This window comes from Pleurodeles waltl, chromosome 2_1, assembly GCF_031143425.1.
Source record: "Pleurodeles waltl isolate 20211129_DDA chromosome 2_1, aPleWal1.hap1.20221129, whole genome shotgun sequence".
Classification (NCBI taxonomy): Eukaryota; Metazoa; Chordata; class Amphibia; order Caudata; family Salamandridae; genus Pleurodeles; species Pleurodeles waltl.
The window spans coordinates 637,587,806-637,608,061 of NC_090438.1; the positions used below are offsets into that span (position 1 = coordinate 637,587,806).

The following is a 20,256-nucleotide window of genomic DNA, read 5'->3' on the forward strand; positions in this document are numbered from 1 at the left end:
CCAAGGATAGAGAGGACGAGGAAAAGTTGAGAAGAGAAGAGGAATTAGAGGATGAGGAGTTGATAATGCAATTGCTGAACGACCGTCCACCGCCTTATGCAGAGAATGGACAAGGTCCAAGTACCAGTTCTGCCCCTCCGGCACCGGTACAGAACAATGAAACTCAGAGTTCAGGAGCGTCATCGGGATCAAAGGACCCGAGTCTGCTGTTCACCCCGCTGATACCACAGGTTAGGAGAATATATCCAGACGTGCCCGTGTTGAAACCAGCAGAAAATTATCAGCCGCAGATACCAGGGTACTACAGTAGTGATAACGGTGCAGGAATGATTCTAGATCCAACCGTAAGGGGAGTACAGAATGGTTACAACCAAACAATGGCACAAGCTGAATCAACTCAGTTTTTGATGCCCCAAAAGCAGATGCAGGGAGGAACTGCACATGCTCAGATGACGGGGAGCCAGATGGGCATGCCGGCAATGATGACCCATGGTGTGGGAATGAACATGCCACAGAACATGGGGAATGGACAGAACCCAGACGCGATATCCTTACCCATTACTGTAGGTCCAGCGGTACCTCTGTATAGTCAGCCTAATTCGGGTCTGAACAGTCAGGGATCAATGCTGCAGAATGGGACAGAAAGAAGGTGCATAGAAAACACTCCAGGGATAACTCCGATTGCGGCTCAGCCAACTGGGTCTGGGTCCTTGATGGAGTTTAGTCCCATATGTGCTCAGTCAACACTGGTGAGGTCGAGCCCCCCACTGATAATACCTCTCACATCGAACACTGAAAAGCTGCCGCAACCATCAATGGCAGTCGATGTGAACGCTACCCTGATGGGGGTGAATGCGCAACAGTTGACACAGTGGTTCAACAGTCTGAATTCCACACAAAATTCAGCTAGTGGGAAAGGAGAAGACTATATGAATAGGGTCAGGTTGAACATGGAAGCACAAGAATTGGTGGAAGGGACTATGGGTGTGAACAGGTTAGAGTCCTACACGGAAGAAGAGCTGAGGTATCTATGTCCCAGGATTACGAAGGAAGTGAACAAGATACATAAGAGCTTGCAGGAAGCAGCTGACAGAAACGGGGTTGACATAGACAAGACGAAACACTTGAGCAGGAGCTACAGGCTAGATTTTGGGACCACAGATTTTGAACACATGAGGTCAGCAGGCATGAAGACACACCTTAGAGAATTGCTGCAGAGTGCACAAGTGTGGAGGTGCTTAGACAAATGGGAAAGCAGGTGGGTAAAGAGGAAGGAAAAGAGGAGGGACAGTGCTACAGAACACAATGAGAAAAGACCGCAGAGTAGTGATACAGTAACAATGTTACCAATGAGGGAGACAGCAGGGGGAAAATTAGTACATGTACCATGGCACAGAAGCGACATTCAGTCCTTTACGGATGATTTTCCCAAACTAAGAGAGAAACCGATTGAATGGTATCAGCAGACTGATAGGTTTGTGAAGCTTGCAAAATGTCTCTGGGAAGACCTGAATACTCTCTTTGAGATTGTGGTTCCGGCAGATTTGTGGGAGGATTGCAAAAGAGCTGTAGGTTGGCCGACAAGTGAACCTGAGAGGGACAGGGAGACAGGTGCACCATCACCTTTGGTGATGAGCTTGTACTATAAGGTGATTGAGCATTTGAAAACGAAGGTACCCGCGAAGAACGTGGATTGGCAGAAGATTGACCGAACTGCCCAAGAGACTAAAGAATCGATTCATAGTTACTATGAGAGGTTGTTGAAGGCGTTCAAGAATTACAGTGGCACGGAAACAATTGAGGCGAAGGACATGCTCCATTTTGTGTTCAGATTTGTGGAAGGGCTGAGACCAGAAATAAGTCAAATGATAAAGTCACATTTGATTTGTTGGCAGTCTAAACCGATTGACGAAGTCTTGACTTATGCGAAATACTGTAGCGACGAAATTGAAGTGAAACAGAAAAGGCTGAAAGAGAAGGTGATGATGATGCAGCTTAAGGCAGCTCGAACAGGTTTGCAAGGTTTGCAAGGTCTGCAAGGTCTGCAAGGGATGCAAGGGTTCCAACAGCAGATACCGCAACCGCAGTTGCAGTTGCAGGGAAACATGGCGTTTCAGCCACAGGCCAGAGGCAGAGGCAGAGGAGGTTTTGTGAATAATGGTCCGGATTTGAACACTGTTGTGACGGGTGTACAGGCAATGAAGAAGGTGATGCCGTGTCACGTGTGCGGAATCGTCGGTCATTGGAAACGCGAGTGCCCGATGGTGGTGCAGGAAGGTGCAGGTGTAGGTGCAGGTGCAGGTGTAGGTGTTGGTCAGCAAAACAATGATGTCAATGCATTTCAGACAATGAGGGGACCGAAATTGAGAGGTCCAAGCCCCAATTTTCAGACTGTAAATCAATTGCAGGGATTGCAACCTATGCAGCCGCAGCAGATGCAGATGCCTCGTATGCAGATGACGCAAATGCAGCCAATGCAACAGCAGTTACCTATGGTACCTAATCAGCAAATGCAAATACCATTGGCACCAATGAGTCAGCAGCAAGTGATGGTTCCTCCACAGGTAACGGGTCAGGTAATGAGTACAAATGGCACCGTACAACAGTTCCCATTACACAGTGAGAGTGGAATAAACAACGTATGGGAGAGTGAAAGTTCAGGAGAAGAAGGAGATTGTGTGCTTGCGGCATCCTTGGAAGTTGATCAAAGGGGTCCGTACGTAGAGGGAAGAGTAATGGGTCATCGTGTCTCATTCTTGGTTGACACGGGAGCCACACGTTCAACAGTTAAGAGCAGTGAAGTACCAAATTTGCCACTCTCAGGGAGGACAGTTCAAGTGGTGGGAGTAGCAAACAGACATCTGACGAACCCAATTACAGATCCGGTTCCAGTCAGCATCGGTAACTATCAAGGGGTGCATCAGTTTGTGGTATGTGACTCAAGCCCGATAGCACTATTAGGAAGAGACCTATTGTGCAAATTGGGTTGTTCGATCATGTGTTCGAACGAAGGAATAACAATCCAGACGAGCAGTGATGGGGAAGAAGAGGACAGTGTAGAGGGGGATGAGATGGAAACTGTAGATGAAGAGTATCCTCTGATTTGTCTTTTCCCGATGATAACTGAAGAAGACATCCCAGCTGAATTACGGGAAACAGTCGGAAAGGAAGTGTGGGACATGACAGGGAAAGAGGTGGGATTGATGAAAGGAGTGGAACCAGTGAAAGTGGCTGTAAAGCCCAATGCAATCTTTCCCCAGACCCCACAATACCACATGCCACAAGATACCCTCATGAAAGTTGCTCAACTCATTGACGAATTTGTAAAGCAGGGGGTACTGAAAGAAGTGTTAAGCAGTCCATGTAATTCACCAATAATGGGACTAATAAAGCCGAGTGGAAAGGTCCGACTCGTGCAGGATTTGAGGAAAATAAATGACATCATAGTCAAGTGCTGCCCTGTCGTACCGAATCCAGCTGTGATAATGTTTCAAGTTCCTTGCGATGCTGAATGGTTTTCAGTCATCGATTTGTCACAGGCATTCTTTTCTGTGCCTCTTCATGAGGACAGCCAATTCCTCTTTTGTTTCAAATTCCTAGACAGAGTGTACAGTTGGTGTCGAATTCCTCAAGGGTTTTCTGAGTCACCGTCAATATTCAATCAGATCCTAAAGAAAGATTTGGAAGAATTAGAATTGCCATTCGAGTCAACCCTAGTACAGTACATTGATGACCTACTGATTGCATCAAAGACAGAAAGTGGCTGCACAGCCGATACCATTGCTCTGTTGAACCATTTGGGAAGGAATGGACATAAGGTGTCTCCTTCCAAATTACAGTTCTGTCAGAAGAAAGTGAAATACTTGGGTCACCAAATAGAGAAAGGGTCACGGAGAATAATGAAGGAAAGAATTACAAGTATACTCCAAATGAGTCCACCAAAGACAAGGAAGGAGGTGAGGAAGTTTTTGGGAATGGTGGGATATTGTCGCCAGTGGATACCCAACTTCTCGTCTCTAGCAAAGCCCCTACTGAAATTGACCCAAAAGGATGCATTGGATGAAATTGAGCTGAAAGGAGACGAGATGGATGCTTTTGTTGAACTGAAAGAATGCATGTGCAGGGCTCCAGCTTTAGGTATGCCTGATTACACGAAGCCTTTCACATTGTTTTGCCATGAACGTGATGCATGTTCTTTGTCTGTCTTGACCCAAGCCCATGGTGGCGTGAACAGACCAGTGGCGTATTTTTCAGCTACTTTGGATCCGGTTGCAGCAGCACTCCCAGGGTGTTTGCGCGCCGTAGCAGCAGTTGGTATCAGCCTCACTCAGAGTGAAGGAATAGTGATGGGACACCCAGTAACAGTCATGGTCCCTCACTCAGTTGAGATACTTTTGACCCGCTCCCGAACGCAACACATGACTGGAGCAAGACTCACAAGGTATGAAACGATAATTCTGGGCTCACCGAATGTGCAGCTGAAAAGGTGCACTACGTTGAATCCAGCAACCTTGCTTCCTGGAGAAAATGCCGAAATTGAGAACGCTGAAGACGTCGAGCATGACTGCCTTCAGGTGACTGAATTTTGCACAAAACCTCGACCGGACATCAAGGATACCAAGCTTGATGAAAATGACCAAATTCTTTTTGTTGATGGTTCATGTCTAAGAGATGGGATGGGGATTTTGAAAGCAGGATATGCTGTATGTACTGTAACAGGGGTCTTGGAAGCGGGATGGCTTCAAGGAGTCTATTCTGCACAAGTAGCAGAACTTGTAGCCCTTACCAGAGCATGTCAACTGTCTGCATTGATGAAAGTCACCATTTACACTGATAGTCAATACGGGTTTGGGATTGTGCATGACTTTGGACAACTATGGTCACAGAGAGGTTTCCTGACTTCTTCAGGATCCCCAGTGAAGAACGGGGAGAGGATAAGGGAATTGTTACACGCCATTCAAGTGCCAGCTGAAGTTGCAGTGGTAAAGTGTAGTGCTCATACGAAAGGACAGGACTATGGGCCTGATTCTAACTTTGGAGGACGGTGTTAAACCGTCCCAAAAGTGGCGGATATACCACCTACCGTATTACGAGTCCATTATATCCTATGGAACTCGTAATACGGTAGGTGGTATATCCGCCACTTTTGGGACGGTTTAACACCGTCCTCCAAAGTTAGAATCAGGCCCTATGTGTCTCTGGGAAATGCATATGCGGATCAAGTCGCAAGATTTTGTGCCTTGAACTGTATATTACTAAGGGATGATTGGAATACGATAAATGAGCCAGAACTCGAACCAGCTGAAGCATTTGCCTTGAAGGTGGTAGATACAATAGATGAACTAAAAGCATTACAAAATAATGTCAGGGAGGATGAAAGAGATTCCTGGATTAAATCACAATGTATAAAGAGACAAGACGAGTTATGGGTTTCACATGAGGGAAAATATGTTTTGCCAAATAGTCTCTTATCACAGCTTGCACGGTTCTATCATGGGCAAGCTCACCTAGGGAGAGATGCCATGATAAGATTGTTCAAAACTGATTGGTTTAACCCCAGATTTCGTCAAGCTGCAGAAGCAGTTTGCCATCGATGTGTCACTTGCCAGCAGATGAACCCAGGGAAGGGAACAGTTGTGAGCGCGAGTCACATTGGTAGGGCAAGCGGGCCTTTTAGTCGAATGCAGATGGATTTCATTGAGATGCCTGTGCATGGGGGTCTGAAATATGTGTTGGTGATTGTGTGCATCTTTAGTCACTGGATTGAGGCATACCCCACACGTAGAAATGACAGCCTTACAGTTGCGAAGCTACTGTTGAGGGAGTTGATACCACGTTTCGGATTCCCGATCTCTTTAGAATCAGATAGGGGAAGTCACTTCAATAACGAGGTGATAAAGTTACTTTGCGAAGCGCTGAACATTGAGCAAAAGCTGCACTGTAGCTATCGCCCTGAAGCCTCAGGACTGGTGGAGCAGATGAATGGTACGCTGAAATCGAGAATGGCAAAAATATGTGCATCGACAAATCTGAAATGGCCTGACGCATTGCCTTTAGTGCTAATGTCCATGAGAAACACTCCTGATAGAAAAACTGGATTGTCTCCGCATGAAATTCTCATGGGCAGAGCTATGAGACTTCCTGCAGTTCCCGCAAACATGCTTTTGAATATTACAGATGATATGGTGTTAGACTACTGCAAAGGACTGGCTGACGTGGTTCGCTCTTTCTCTCACCAGGTGGAAGCGACCACCTTGCCACCGATCCAAGGTCCAGGACACGCACTGAAAGCAGGTGACTGGGTCGTGGTAAAGAAGCACGTGAGAAAGTCGTGTCTGGAACCCCGTTGGAAAGGCCCTTTCCAAGTGATCCTGACGACAACTACCGCTGTGAAGTGTGCGGGGGTTCCCAACTGGATTCACGCCAGTCACACAAAGAAGGTGTTGTGTCCCACAGATAAGGAAGTTGAAGCGCTGAAACTACCAGTGCCTGATAAAACAGTGCTGAGTGCTGAGACAGAACAAAAGCGAACTGAAAGCGAACAGGCAGAAGCAGGAGAGAAAGAGATATTCTCCGACGACGAAGACACCAACTCACTTGGGGGAGACCAAGGGGAAAGTTCAGACAGCGACGAAGAAGCTGCAGGTGACAAAGAGCCTGAAGCAGCTGAGGGTAGCAAAAAGCCTGAAGCAGCTGAAGGTGACAAGGAGCCTGAAGCAGCTGAAAGTGATAAAGAGCCTGAAGAAAGCAACAGTGACGAAGGGCTCGAAAAAGGTGAAAAGGCAGGAGAGCCTGATCAGAGGAGGGCTTTCCCAGAAGCAGACGATACAGAAAAAGAAAAAGAGAACGTGATTGATTCCCCAGAAGAAGGGAACGAGGCAGAACAGAACGAAAAGGTTCAAGCTTCCACAGAAAAGACAGCAGGTCCATCAAATGGACACGGTGCAAAGAGAAGACTAAGTATCTCGCCAATAAAAGAAAGGGGTAAAGAAAGTTTGAACGAGGGAGGAAGGCCAAAAGTGAAAGAGAAAAGAAAGGAAGTGACTGTCGTGGAACAATCGTCAAGGGAGGAAAAGGACTTGACAAAAGAGGAAAGTGCCAGCGAAGCAGAGTCGAAAAGAGAAGCAAAATTGAAAAGGAAAAGGATACCAAACAGGAGATATTCCGGTCCTGAATGGGCATATGCAGTCAATGATGATTGGACAGACGAGTTTGTATCTCTAAGCATCGAGAACGAAGAAGAAGAAGAGATACCAATAGAAAAGAAAAGTTTCATAGACTCTGTCGATTGAAAGAGTAGTAAATGATATTGCTCGCTACAATCTAACGCGAAAGAAACAACCAGCTGAGACATTGTTAAACCGGATGAGACATTTGCTAAACTGATAAAGACTGAGTTATTGCCGAATTGAGACAAATGCTGCTAACCGATAAGTGACTGGCCTTTTGAAGAAGACGGTGTGAACATTGCGCTTGTTCAGCTTTGTAACTGAATTACTAAATAGTTTCATTTATAGGTGCTTCTAGCTCTCTGATTCTATACAGATCATGACTAGGTACGCTACGCAAAATAATAGAAAGAGATATTGTAAATATGTGTGTATAGGCTTGGTAATTACATGTGTAATAATAATAATGGCAATTGTGATTGGAATGCATGGAAAGGGTGAAAGTGAGAATATCGAGGCTTCTACTATTGCTCCTGTTACTGTCACTGAACTAACACCATTGAAAAGACTAGCATTGGATGAGAGGCTCTTGCACGATAAGAAAGAGCTTTCGTATAACATTTTCTATCGCTTACTAACAGAGTATGTTGAGACTATGGATGCGAAGGATTGTTATGTGTGTACACAGATACCGACATCGGTAAAGGAAGGGGTAACTTATCACCACATGCCTCTTACATATGGGATTACATGTAGTATAGTAATGTCTAGGTTTTATGGTCAAACTAACATACAGTATTTTTACTCGAATTATGATGTTACCTTTGCTTATGTTCCTATAATAGCGCAGCTAAGCCAGATTGCTAAAGATTGGGATGCTAAAATAATGAGGGAATTTTTCGAGCCAATTCAACCTTTTGAAACGGCTCATGCTCATAGGGAGAACCTTACTTGCTCAGTCTCTGCTGTAGAAATAAGCTTTTTAGATCGCACAGATGATAGAAGGGCACAAATGAATGCGAAATTAGAAAAGGAGCTAAGTAAGAGGACTTCAGTAGATAATTATGATTTTGCTGCTATAAAGACACAAGGGAAAATAGCTTTAGATGCTTGGCATGTAGGGAAATTTTGTATATATCGAGGAGAATCTTATTATGACAATATTTTTGTAGGAGCGAGTGAATGCAAACATACGTTTATTTTTAAGGCCAAATGGACATTCATGATGAACGGACTTGACCCTGTCATTCCAGGTGTATATTACATTTGTGGGCATAATGCCTATTATCGTCTTCCAAAGGGATGGTGGGGGAGATGTTATTTGGGTATAGTGTTCCCAAAGGTTTATCAACTGGATGACGTATCGATGATTCAAAAGACATCTGGATCCCATCGTATCCAGAAAAGAGAGACCGCAGCTGCTGTGGTAGGAGATATATTTGGAGCCATGATTCCTTCATTGGGAGTTGTGCTGAATTCCATCAAGATACGAAAGTTGTCTACTATAGTGGATAACATGTTGACAAAGTTTTCAGGTGCTATAATCCTGATAGATGCTGAACTTGCAGCGGAAAGAGCTATGACTCTTCAAAATAGGCTTGCTTTAGACATTCTTTTAGCAAAGGATGGAGGCGTTTGCAAAATGATTGGTGCACGTCACTGTTGTACCTATATACCTGATAATAGTGTGAAGATTAAAACTATGCTTGCTAATCTAACAAAGGAAAGTGCAGATTTGAAGGAATTGAAAGAACCAGGAGTGTGGGAGAAGGTTGGAAAGGGACTTGCTTCAGTGGGACATTGGATTGGGGGAATTTGGAATGGGATATTATTGAAAATAGTAGAAGGAATATTAATAGTAATAATTTGTGTATTTGGAATTTGGGGAATAAAAAGGGGAATAATAATGATTATGGAAAGAATTAAAAGAAGAAAAGAAGAGAAAATTATGAAAAGAATGGCAGAAGAATACAAAGCGCAAACTAGGGGTACTAAAAGGAAAAGGGAACTGACAGAATTTTAATGGAATAAAATTTGTGGGCGTGGTTTGGTGTGATGACTAGTAGTCATCAGAGGAGGGATTGATGAAGCAGAAAATGAAGGTTTTGATTTATTAACGCTTAAACGTAGTGCTGAAATAATCATGTGTGACTTTAACCGAACTAATTAAGATTGTACGGGGACAAAATGTGCCCTCAGAGTAGTTTGCCATCATTTATACGCGTGCTTTATATAACGTGGTGAATTAGAATTGCACTAATCCGACATAATCATAAACGTGTGCTACGATTTGCTTGTTTGAAATGCTTTAGCTTAGCATGACTTTAGCGGAGGCTTTGGCCTAGTTGCCCGGTCTCACGGTTTAGATGCTCGTATTTTTCCACTGTGCTAATAAACGTGTATTTTTGCTTGAAGCTGTACTTTTCCACAGAAACTGTTCACATGCTTATCTTAAAGTTAGTGCCAGCCTGGCATATTTTCTCTTTAATTCAAGGTCGACTTGCAGGTGCGGACAATGGAGGCTCTGAGAGTAAGCTAATTGGGAGACAATGTTGCAACTTGCGTACCCATCTCCAAGGATAATGTATGCTTAAGTAAAAGCTTGAGAACTGTTGTTTTTGATTGGTCGATTTGAAGCTAACCTATGAACCCTCCAATGGAGACCCTACAGGACTTGAACTGTTGTCTATAAAACCCAGGTGCACGAGAAGAAATTGGAGTATTACTCTCTATCATCGGACACTACGCCATTTTGACTTCGTAGCTATTATGGCCCACTTTGCTGCGACGCCATCTTGAGAGACTTTGATGCTTTCTCTAATCGAGAGAAAGAGACTTTGATGATTCTTGCCCTAGAGACTTTAACTTTAACTTTGATCCCTTTGCATGAAGTAGTAGTTTTACCTTGCCGCCGTGAGGCAATTGCCCCGTTCACCCCTGCCCCTTTGTCCCGTCCCATGCTGATCGAAACGGTACCCATGATGACCGAAGAACGGTACCTGTGAGACGAAGACTTCCTTGTATGCTGATCGTAATTGGTAAATATGAAAGGAAATTGTAAAATTGCATTGTGTTTCTTTTAGGTAACCAACTGCTGATTTTGGTAAGAGCCCTAGTTAGGAGTTTTTCTAAATTAATGTTGCTAAATTGTTTTTGCATGAAGTCCCACATGCCGATGCTAATTTGAGGTTAGACGAGGTTTCCATCTGTCGCACGATGCAATTTGAGATCTTGTTATGCTGACTAAATGTATGCCATTAGTTCATTACAGATTATCGTATTAGTGATTTGCATTGCTATTATCGAATGCCTTGTGATTCAAATGCTTCATAGATTACACTTGTTTCGACGTTATGGACAGCTATTAATGTTCATATATGTTTATCATTTGGTGTTGAGACACATTTATATTGTGCTAGCTTTGTTAATATAGGGAAATAAATTCACTAACTTTGCAATAAACTGGTGTGGTTATTCCTGACTGAAAGGTCAGGGTTCGCCGAAATGTATTCTGGATTAATTGTAAAGTGTTATGTCGTTCAAGGGGTTGCTTATGTTCGTTATTGATTATTGATTTTGATGAGATTGATCGAATTAAGAGTACAGAGAGTTCCCACTTAGTCAAAAGATTCATCGGCCTAAAGAGCGTCCAAACGCAGGTAAATTATTACTACGGACCGCTCTATCATTCCTAACAGCCCTGATTGAGAGGTCTGGAGTCGAGGTTGAAGGCAGTGCAAGGTTATCAATGCCTCTCAGTGTGTCAAAAACGTGTTTAGAATATATGGTCCTTTAATCCTTGGCATCTCTGCACAGAGCAATGGTCATGTACTTCAGTTGCCATTGTGATTTTGTGCAAATGTATGTGCCAGGCACACAGTTCTCAAAATATCGATAAGGCTAAAGTAAAAGAAAATGCAATGCTGAGAGGTGAATGTGTGTGTTGTGTGTTTGGGGCAGGTGAAGTAAAGGAAATGAGAGGAAGTTCATTCAGGAGAGAGTGAAAAGAGGATTCTGAAGAGGAGAGATGAGATTTAGGATATGCAGATTGGCGAGATGTGGAGCAAAAAATGGCTTGCATGTCTAACATGAGGTGAACATAACAGGAGTGACTGAGACACTCTGAAGACCACTACCCCTTCCACAGGCCTCAGCAATGTTTAATGTACAGTCTCACAATTTCAAAACTGAAACATTTTGAGTACTATTCACAACAAAATCATTATTATTGCTCATTTATGTTAAACAGCTGTCAACCATAAACAATAGCCATTAACATATTCCATAGTCCGGGCCGTTTTAAGTTTATGGCAGTTGTTTTATCCGTCTGGATGCAACAACAGGAAACTTAGAGAGGTGGCAAAATATTGGGTAAGTGGTATACTATGGGAATCACAGAAATTTACTGCAGATGTTTAAGCCACACTCTTAATCGCATAGGCTATGCCCCCTTTAGAGACACCCCCCTACCACACACACACACATTTTCATTCCACTTAAATTGCTGGTGTGGTATGTAGACACCTGCATTTGGGAGCACACTGCTGTAAATATATTACTAAATCATGGTGAGGTAGCACACTGTCATTTAGAGACTGTACACTTCCATTGAATGAACACTAAATTTGCACAAACATATCATTTTTTCTGAAAAAATTGATAAAATTATATAGCACACAAATGACTGGAAATTGGGTTTCAGAGATCATTATAGCATTGCCAAGTAAACTGTCTCGATTTGTTTTGATCCTATTAAAATCTTTGGTTCCATCATCCTTCAGAGTTACAAAAAAGGTGCTTCATTTGTGCTTTCCTATTTGCTGATATACTTTGAAATATTTGTAGAGTTGAAGTACATGTATTCAAATTTTGCTGTGTGTTAAAAAAAGACATTCTACAGCCTATCCCTTCACACTCTTTGTATCCCTGAAAGATTGGCAATAGTACATGTTACAAAATCCTCCCACTTTGCAATAGGCAGAAATAAACACCAATTTCAGGGTTAAAAGAATAAGCACAAATGTGGCAGAAGACACAGCTTGACACTGACCTTTGTCTTTGAACGCACATCCAAAGTGACAAGATAAAAACAAACTTGAAGTCATCTTTACTGCTTATTTGTCTTCTGAACTCCGGCAGGGTTATTTTTGGAGTGATGCAGTACCCCCCCCACACACACACACACACACCCGAGCATCCCTACTTTCAGCACCTTTGGCAAAAGGCCATTTTGTGGTTGCAAACCCTGTAATTTTGCAAAGTTGTTTTGTACATTAAAGCCTTAATTTCTGCTTGCAGCTCATCTTTTTGTAGAAATTTCTTGTTTTCAGAGATAGATGCTTTGCCATTTCCTACTTCCTGCAGGGCAATCCCCACCAAAGAAGATCGACGTTACTGCATAGCATAGATACTTCAGAACAGGGAAATGTATTTCAGACTGTGCAACTAGCGAACGTACGCTAAAAGAAGGCAGTTCTTGCTAACTAATGCCTTCATAGAACTTAAAAAGTAAATGGTCAATATGCAAATACAATGCATCAACGTTTAGGGGCATTTCCAAAAAGGTGCAACAAAAGCAGCAGAGTAGTAAAGAGCATCTTGTGTATGCAACACTACTCTTTACTAAATTCCTCATTCCACTCCCATTACATATCTTTTTCTTTATTTTGATATTCTTTGATTTGTTTTAGTGAACCATTGGTTTGCTTTTATGTTTTCTTTTTCAATTTATTTTCTCTTGCAGGTTTCAGGCATTTGTTTTCCTCACTTTACAAAGTGACAATATTCACTCTTCAAGCTGGCTTTGAAAAGGCACAACGAGAATATTACACACCAAAGGCAGCATGCTCTTTCCCTTAGTCCTTGAAATTTGGTTTACTTCCAACTGACTCATCCAGGTGTTTGTTACTGAACCTTTAATACTGTAATCCTATGACTAAAAGGTAACCATAAAAACCCATCTGTTTCCTGCGTTTAAATATTTCATAAGTTGAGCACACAAGGCGTGAACCAATTACAGTGACGCAGGCCATAGGAGCACAACCTTGCTTAGTAGACAAACAACTTACTTTGCATGTAATAGTACATGAGAGCACATCCTCCTCCAGACACCACTCCCAGGTATATGGCCATTTGCTGCAGAGCCTTTATAGATGCAGGCATCTTGCTTTCTGAAAAGAAAAGAAAAAGATGATGATTATAATGCACAACACTTTTAAAGTATATCAATGCCACTGACTGGCTACAACTAAGGTAAGGGCGTCGAAAATCCCGATGAGTGGAAGGCTCAAGTACATAATTTCAGCATTGTCGGGTTATTAGCACTTATGTCTCCTAGCATGTGGCCATTGAATTCAGACGGCCTACATCAGATGGTGATTAACCAAGAGCACCATGAAATATTATAAAAACACACGCACAGGACAGGGAATGTTTTCAGCGGCACATTTCAAGGCTCACAAGAGACACCCTTGATGCTACCACATGCTGCAGTAAATTGTAATACAGCAGCAATAGCAACTCGCCAGCAGGAGACTGAGACAGGGAAAGAAGCTGACAAGGTTTAACTTAGCAATGGAATCCATTGAATGTGATGCCCTTTATATACTCACAGGTTTTTGTTTTGATATGGATACTACACTGTCCATCTTGGCCATCACTAAACTGCAGTCCTACCTTGGCATTAGGACTTCCATACCAGTTTTACTGTATCTTTTAGTAGCGTTCCATCACTGTGGCACTGGTACCTAGCATCATATCTTGGCACTACCACATGGAATAAACCAATACCTCCTTAGTCACATACTAGAAAGGTAACTTATAAATGCCTCCTTGGCATGGAATAGCATATTTCCCATTGACAAACAAGTCAGTGGCACATGCATAACACATCAACCACAGCAAAGGAATCCAGGCCTTCTAGGCCGGTTCACTGAATACATGAACACACAGCGGTGCTTGTGGGTATCCTTGGCAAAGCATCATATGCATGCACTAAGTCAATAATGCAAACAAGACACTGCACCACATTGGTCCAGCTTACCACAACTGCCAACTTCACTTCCACCATCCCACTAGACTCCTACTCTCTGCCTCACTCTCTCTCGCACACACTTCACACATAAGCAAAAGAAGGACAGAAGGGATAGCCTTCTGTTACCTCACACTCAAAACTTGGAACAAACTCCCTTTATTCATAAGGGCCTCCTCCTCGCTTATGTAATTCTGCAAAACACTGAAGACCAGGCTCTTCAACTAACACCTGGCAGACGACATACACACCTACTCCACTCCTGGATACCCTTCTAGTGGAATGTCGTGCTTTACAAATCCAAATGACATAACATACAAAATAATGCAAACAATGGAACGCATCGCACACCAAATTTGCTTTTGGGCAATTAAAGTCAATATGTCAATGCTTCCAAGTCATTGAAGGTGTACTGATGTTCTCCTTAGAAAAGGTAAGATGAATAGTGGTAAAGTATTGCATGTTTCACATCATAGTGGTAAGGTGCTGCATGTATCCAGCGAACCCTCTCTGCTGTTGCCCATTAAAGATTAATCAAGCTTAAAAGCCAACCTTAAGGAAATGTTCACCCACCTATCTGCACTTCATGATGAGAGTCGAGAACCACAAGAGAAGATGTGCTCACTATGGACAGCATACTGATCCTACCACCTCCTTAGCTCCAAAATAACCTTTGAATATTCAACATCATCCTAGGGCCTATAATACTAACTATAACAGAAAAAACATTTTTCATACCACATTTATTTGTATATACAGTATTTTTCCTTCTTAGGAGCATATAATGCTAATGGTGTCACTTAGCGTTTTGCTATAAGAGGTCAGCATGGAAGGCTTGTTGAGACTTTGAAGCTGGCAATAATGATGGTTTTGTGGATAGAGAGTTGCTCTCGCTGACCGGAAACAGAACCATTTGCGGCAATGCTCATTTCTGGTGCCTTGGAGTGTTGTCAGTCTACAAATGAATATCTGACTACCACATTGCTCTGAGCCATCTCATAGCAAGTTGTGGGGCTGGAGTTTGCCAGACGTGTAATGATGTACCTTATGTAGGCCATGGTTCAGCTGTTCCCATCAGTATCCTACAGTGACCTAGTGGCCTTGCTGTAGCAGAGTGGTATAAGTGTGTAGAGTGCTACATGTGTATAATGGCAGCTTCACAACAGATTACACTGTCTAAATAGTGTTCACATTCATTTGCGATCAAAGGACTTTTAATTGCGATCAACTGCTTGTAATTTGATGGTAGCAGGATAATGGTGTCCACTGAGTGGAATAAAGCAGTCTCATGTGCAATTCTTTTACACCATTTAAAAAACACTTTTGAATCAGTGCAAGAAGAAAGCAATCCCAATGTATGTCGGGTATCAATGTTCCTATCATCGGAATAACAGCTCTTGGAATATTCTTTCTTTGGTCCATAAGCTTCGATCAGGGAATGTTGCTTTTCAATTGTGAGTAATCAGAAAATAGAAGGCCAAGCAAGTGGTTTTCCTGGCTATACCATTGTGCTTCTGGTAGTCACCTATTTTTTTGAAAAATGGAAATAACAAATAGGAATAGATTTCACCCTGCCTGAATGGAAAAACACGTATTGTATCTAACACATCTGAGTGCGGGAAAGTAATTTCCACCACATCCAGTTTTAGAGGAAGTATTTCAGCAGTTTGTCTTAGATGCACAAACTCTAATATATGGGATTGGTTCCATAGTTTGTGGTCCTGCCCTAACTTATGTCTTATGCATATATATTTTTTGAAATAAATTATTTAAGGCCCTTTAGAATTACATCTAAAAACACCATTTTAGGAATCACTGCTGGACCAGGATTATGTTTGGCTGGAGGGGGAAGAGAGGAGTGGACACAGTCTGGCTATAGTGTGGCAGTAGCTCAGTCTTTAATTAAAACTAATTGGACATCCAACTTCACCCTGTTATACTCCAGATGGAAATCCAAGATGTTAAAGATTTTTCAATTAGATTAGTTTGCAATGATTGGAGAGTTGTGGAGCAGCTAAAATGGCCGCTCGATAGCAACGCTCCCGAGCTGCTGTGGACGTTTTTATATTGGAGGGAGACATTTTTGACAGCTGGCTGCTTTTGTTCCCCAGAATTGGATGTTGGAACAAGCAGGGAGCAGTATGGTGAGTTTTTTTTTCTCTTTTAAAACTCTGGTGTTTTACAGAGTTTAATCTTTTTAACCTACTGCTCCCTTTCTGACAGGAATGCGGCCGCCATTTTGAGAGGATTTATTTGTTCTTTTTTTTTTTCTAAAAAATATTTTCTTTTTTTGTCTTTTGGCTACTTGAATTAATGTGGAGATCTTAATACTTTTTGGACACTCTTGGATGCCACTCTTGAAGCTGTTATAGTCATTTGATTCTGGATTTTCTTCTAAAAAATTTAACATTTGTCCTCTGAGGTGACTTAATTGGCGTTACAGGAACATTAACTAAACTACCGTACTAAATATATACTGTGTGGCTGAAATGGAAGCCCCTCATACTTCCAAATTATCTGTATCCTCTGTCTCTAACTCTAATGGTCGTAAAGACTCCGGGGGCCACAAAAGAGTTAAAAAAGACCCATCCTCTCCAACTAAGTCTCCATTGCCCCTCACATTGGATGACATTATGGATGAGCTCAAGCTAATAAAGCCTTTTGTTATGGAGACGAATATTGCGCTACAGCGAATTGAGGAGAAATGGTCACGTCTGGATTCTAGACTTTCTGAGGTGGAACAGAGGATTAGTGACATACAAGATACTACTACTAAAGTTGATACCTTGACTAAGGAAGTCGAACTACTTAAATAACAGACAGAAGATTTGGAAAATCGCAATCGGCGGAATAATCTTCGCATTTATGGCATTCCAGAAGGTTCAGAAGGCCAAGATTTGACAACATTCTTGCAAACTCATATTCCAAAGATTTTTGGTCTTCAGAATACTACTGCTCTCAACATCCAGAAAGCCCATCGTGTTGGTCCCTCTTCTCCATCAAAACCGAGAGGAATTATCGCCTACTTCCTACAGTACTCAGATTTAATGACTATTTTGACTGCCGCCAAACAACGTAAACAACTGTTGTGGTCGGGCCAAAAGATTTTCTTTAGCCAGGATGTGGCCACGGCGACCGCCAAGTGAAGGAAGGAATTTCTGGATCTCCGACCAGCCTTAAGATCTATGAATGCTAGATTTGGCCTAATTCACCCCTGCTTTTTTAGGGTCGCCTTCAGGGACAGAACAACTACTTTTGAAAATCCCTATGATTTGAAACAGTTTATATATACTCACTAATGGGAGGCAATGGAACTCAGCAAGACTTGATCGGTTAATGTGAAATTCTTAAATTATTTATTTCTTCTTTACATATATTGGAACCATTGAAATCTCAGGTTGAGAAAGTCCCCTTTCTGATTGTGTCTATATTCCTGTATATCTCGACATCATAGTGTTCTTTCACTTGTTGGTAAGTCATGTCGTCAGTTGTTCATATTGTAATGTATTTATTTTGTTTCCTCATCTCTCCTCTCTCTTGTTATACAATCATTGTAGTTCCTCAGGGGTACTGTTGCTGATTGGCCTCTATTTATTTTCTTGCTCCTCCCTTTCTCCTATGCAAAGTATTTTTCTTCTCTTTAAGACAATTATGACTGAAGTTTTTTGGCTTCTTGTCATCTTTTCTTTCTTTTATCAATGGGGTGCTTTTGCTACCCTTTTCTTTTTCTCTCTTTCTGTTTCTTTCTCTTTCTACCTTTCTTTCTACCTTTATTATTTCCTACGTCCTACAATGCAAGATTGGCATCAACACGCAATCTTAATTAGATATATGTTCATATGTTTCCTTTCCACCTTCTTCTATGATTTACATGTTATTTGTCTCTTAGGTTTCGGTAAGGCTTTGTTGTCTAAATGTCTTCTAATAGTTAAATGACCAGTCTTCTAATCATCTCATGGAATGTTAAATGTTTACGTAATCCAGTTAAGAAACAAAGAGTGCTCCAGCATCTCTCTAAATTGAATTGTCAAGTTGCTCTTGTACAAGAGACCCATCTTAAAGAGCAGGATTTTAAAAGTTTGAATAGAAATTGGGTTGGTCATGTTTTTGGCTCCTCTGCAGCTCATAATAAGAATGGGGTAATAATATTGTTTCATAGATCTTTACAAGTACAAGTTGTAGAGGAGACTAAAGATGATATAGGAAGATGGATTTTATTGACAGTTAAGATTTGTGGTTTGCTGTTTTCCATTTGCAATGTTTATGGTCCAACTGGAGTAGAGCCTCAATTTTGGGTGAATTTTTCTTCTTTATTGTTATCTTGCAACTCTGAAAATCTTGTGGTAGGAGGTGATTGTGATCAATTTATGGATCCTTTTATATATCGTCGCTCCTAAACTTGTTATATCCCTAATAAAATGCAAAAAACATTTTATCAAGCAATCTACTCCAGAGGTCTACGTGATGCATGGAGCATTGCTCACCCAGATGTACTAGAATTCACGTTTTATTCTCCAGTACATCACTCATATTCTAGAATAGATTATATATTTGCTACACAAAATGTTATACAAACAATTTCACATGCTGATATTGGGTCTATTCTCTTATCAGATCACGCCCCAGTAGTAATTGATATGAGCCTTCCAGGGAATTCCTCCTTTTCTAACTGCTGGAGGCTTAATAACACCTTATTGCAAGATCATTTATTTATTGAACAATTTACAATGTTTTCTAAAGAATTTTTTATGCACAATTTACCTTCAGAAACTCAGATGAATTTTATATGGGATGCATTTAAAGCTACTGCTCGAGGCTTTATTATAGATTATGTTGCCATTAAAAAGAAAGAAAAATCTAAAGTTTCCTCTCAACTGCTCACACAAATAAAATGTCTTGATCATGAATATTTCTCATCTAATAAACCAGACACCTTATCCAGGTTGATTGATGCTGAACTACAATACAATAAGCATTCCTTGGAAAGTGCATGTGGAACTCTACTCAAAATAAATTCCAAATTTTATGGGGGGAAAAATAAAGCGGGTAAACTATTGGCAAATTATTTAAAGATCAAAAAACAAAAGTCTAAAATTACTGTTATCACAGACACATTTGGAAATAGACACACTAAAGATTTAGAAATCCTGGAATGCTTTACTGACTACTATACCATATTATATACTCCCGAAAATACTCCTAATATGACTGAAGTCACCCCTAAAACCCAAACCCAAACCCAAACCCAAACCCAAACCCAAACCACCCCAATCCCCCACCCCTAAAAACCTAAACCACCTGACTCCCCACTCCCAAATACTAAAAATACCTGACCCCTCACCCCTAAAACTAAAAATACCCCTCCCCCAAACTTAAACCGCCCGACCCCACCCCTAAAACTAAAAATACCTCGACCCCCACCCCTAAAACAAAAAATACCCCTCCCCTGCCCCTGAACCTAAACCGCCCGACGCCCCTCCCCTAAAGCTAAAAATACCTCGACCCCCCACCCCTGCCCCTAAAACTAAAAATACCCCGACCCCCCTTTCCCCCACCCCTAAACCGCCCCTAAAACAAAAAATAACCTGACCCTCCTCCCCTAAACCACCCTGACCCCCAAAACGAAAAATACCCCAACCCCCCACCCTCCCCCCTAAAACGAAAAATACCCCTCCCCCAAATCTAAACCACCCGACCCCCACCCATGAAAACTAAAAATACCCGACCCCCCACCCTCGCCCCTAAAATTAAAAATACCCCTCCCCCAAACCTAAACCGCCCAACCCCCACCCCTAAAACTAAAAATACCTCGACCCCTCACCCCGCCCCTAAAACTAAAAATACCCCTACCCCCTTCCCCCGCCCCTAAACCTAAACAGCCCCTAAAACTAAAAATAACCTAACCCCCTCCCGTAAAATACTCCTAATATGACTGAAGTGGATGCCTTCTTCCACTCTATTCCTTCGAAACAAAAAGTAGATTTGTCACAATTAGACTATGACATATCTGAAGCAGAAATTAAAAATGCCATGACCAAGCTTCCTAAAGATAAGGCT

The 20,256-nt window shown here is 41.9% G+C and overlaps 1 protein-coding gene across 7 annotated transcripts in view; it reads right to left on the reverse strand.

Moving 5' to 3' along the window:
* Positions 1-20,256, reverse strand: part of COA1 (cytochrome c oxidase assembly factor 1) — a 452,132-nt gene that overhangs the window by 92,724 nt on the left and 339,152 nt on the right. For all 7 annotated transcript variants that reach the window (XM_069216057.1, XM_069216033.1, XM_069216041.1 and 4 more), the window contains one exon: positions 13,238-13,339. In XM_069216057.1, coding sequence (XP_069072158.1) covers positions 13,238-13,331 — 94 coding nt within the window. In that variant the 5' untranslated portion in view covers positions 13,332-13,339. The remainder of the gene's footprint in view (positions 1-13,237; positions 13,340-20,256) is intronic.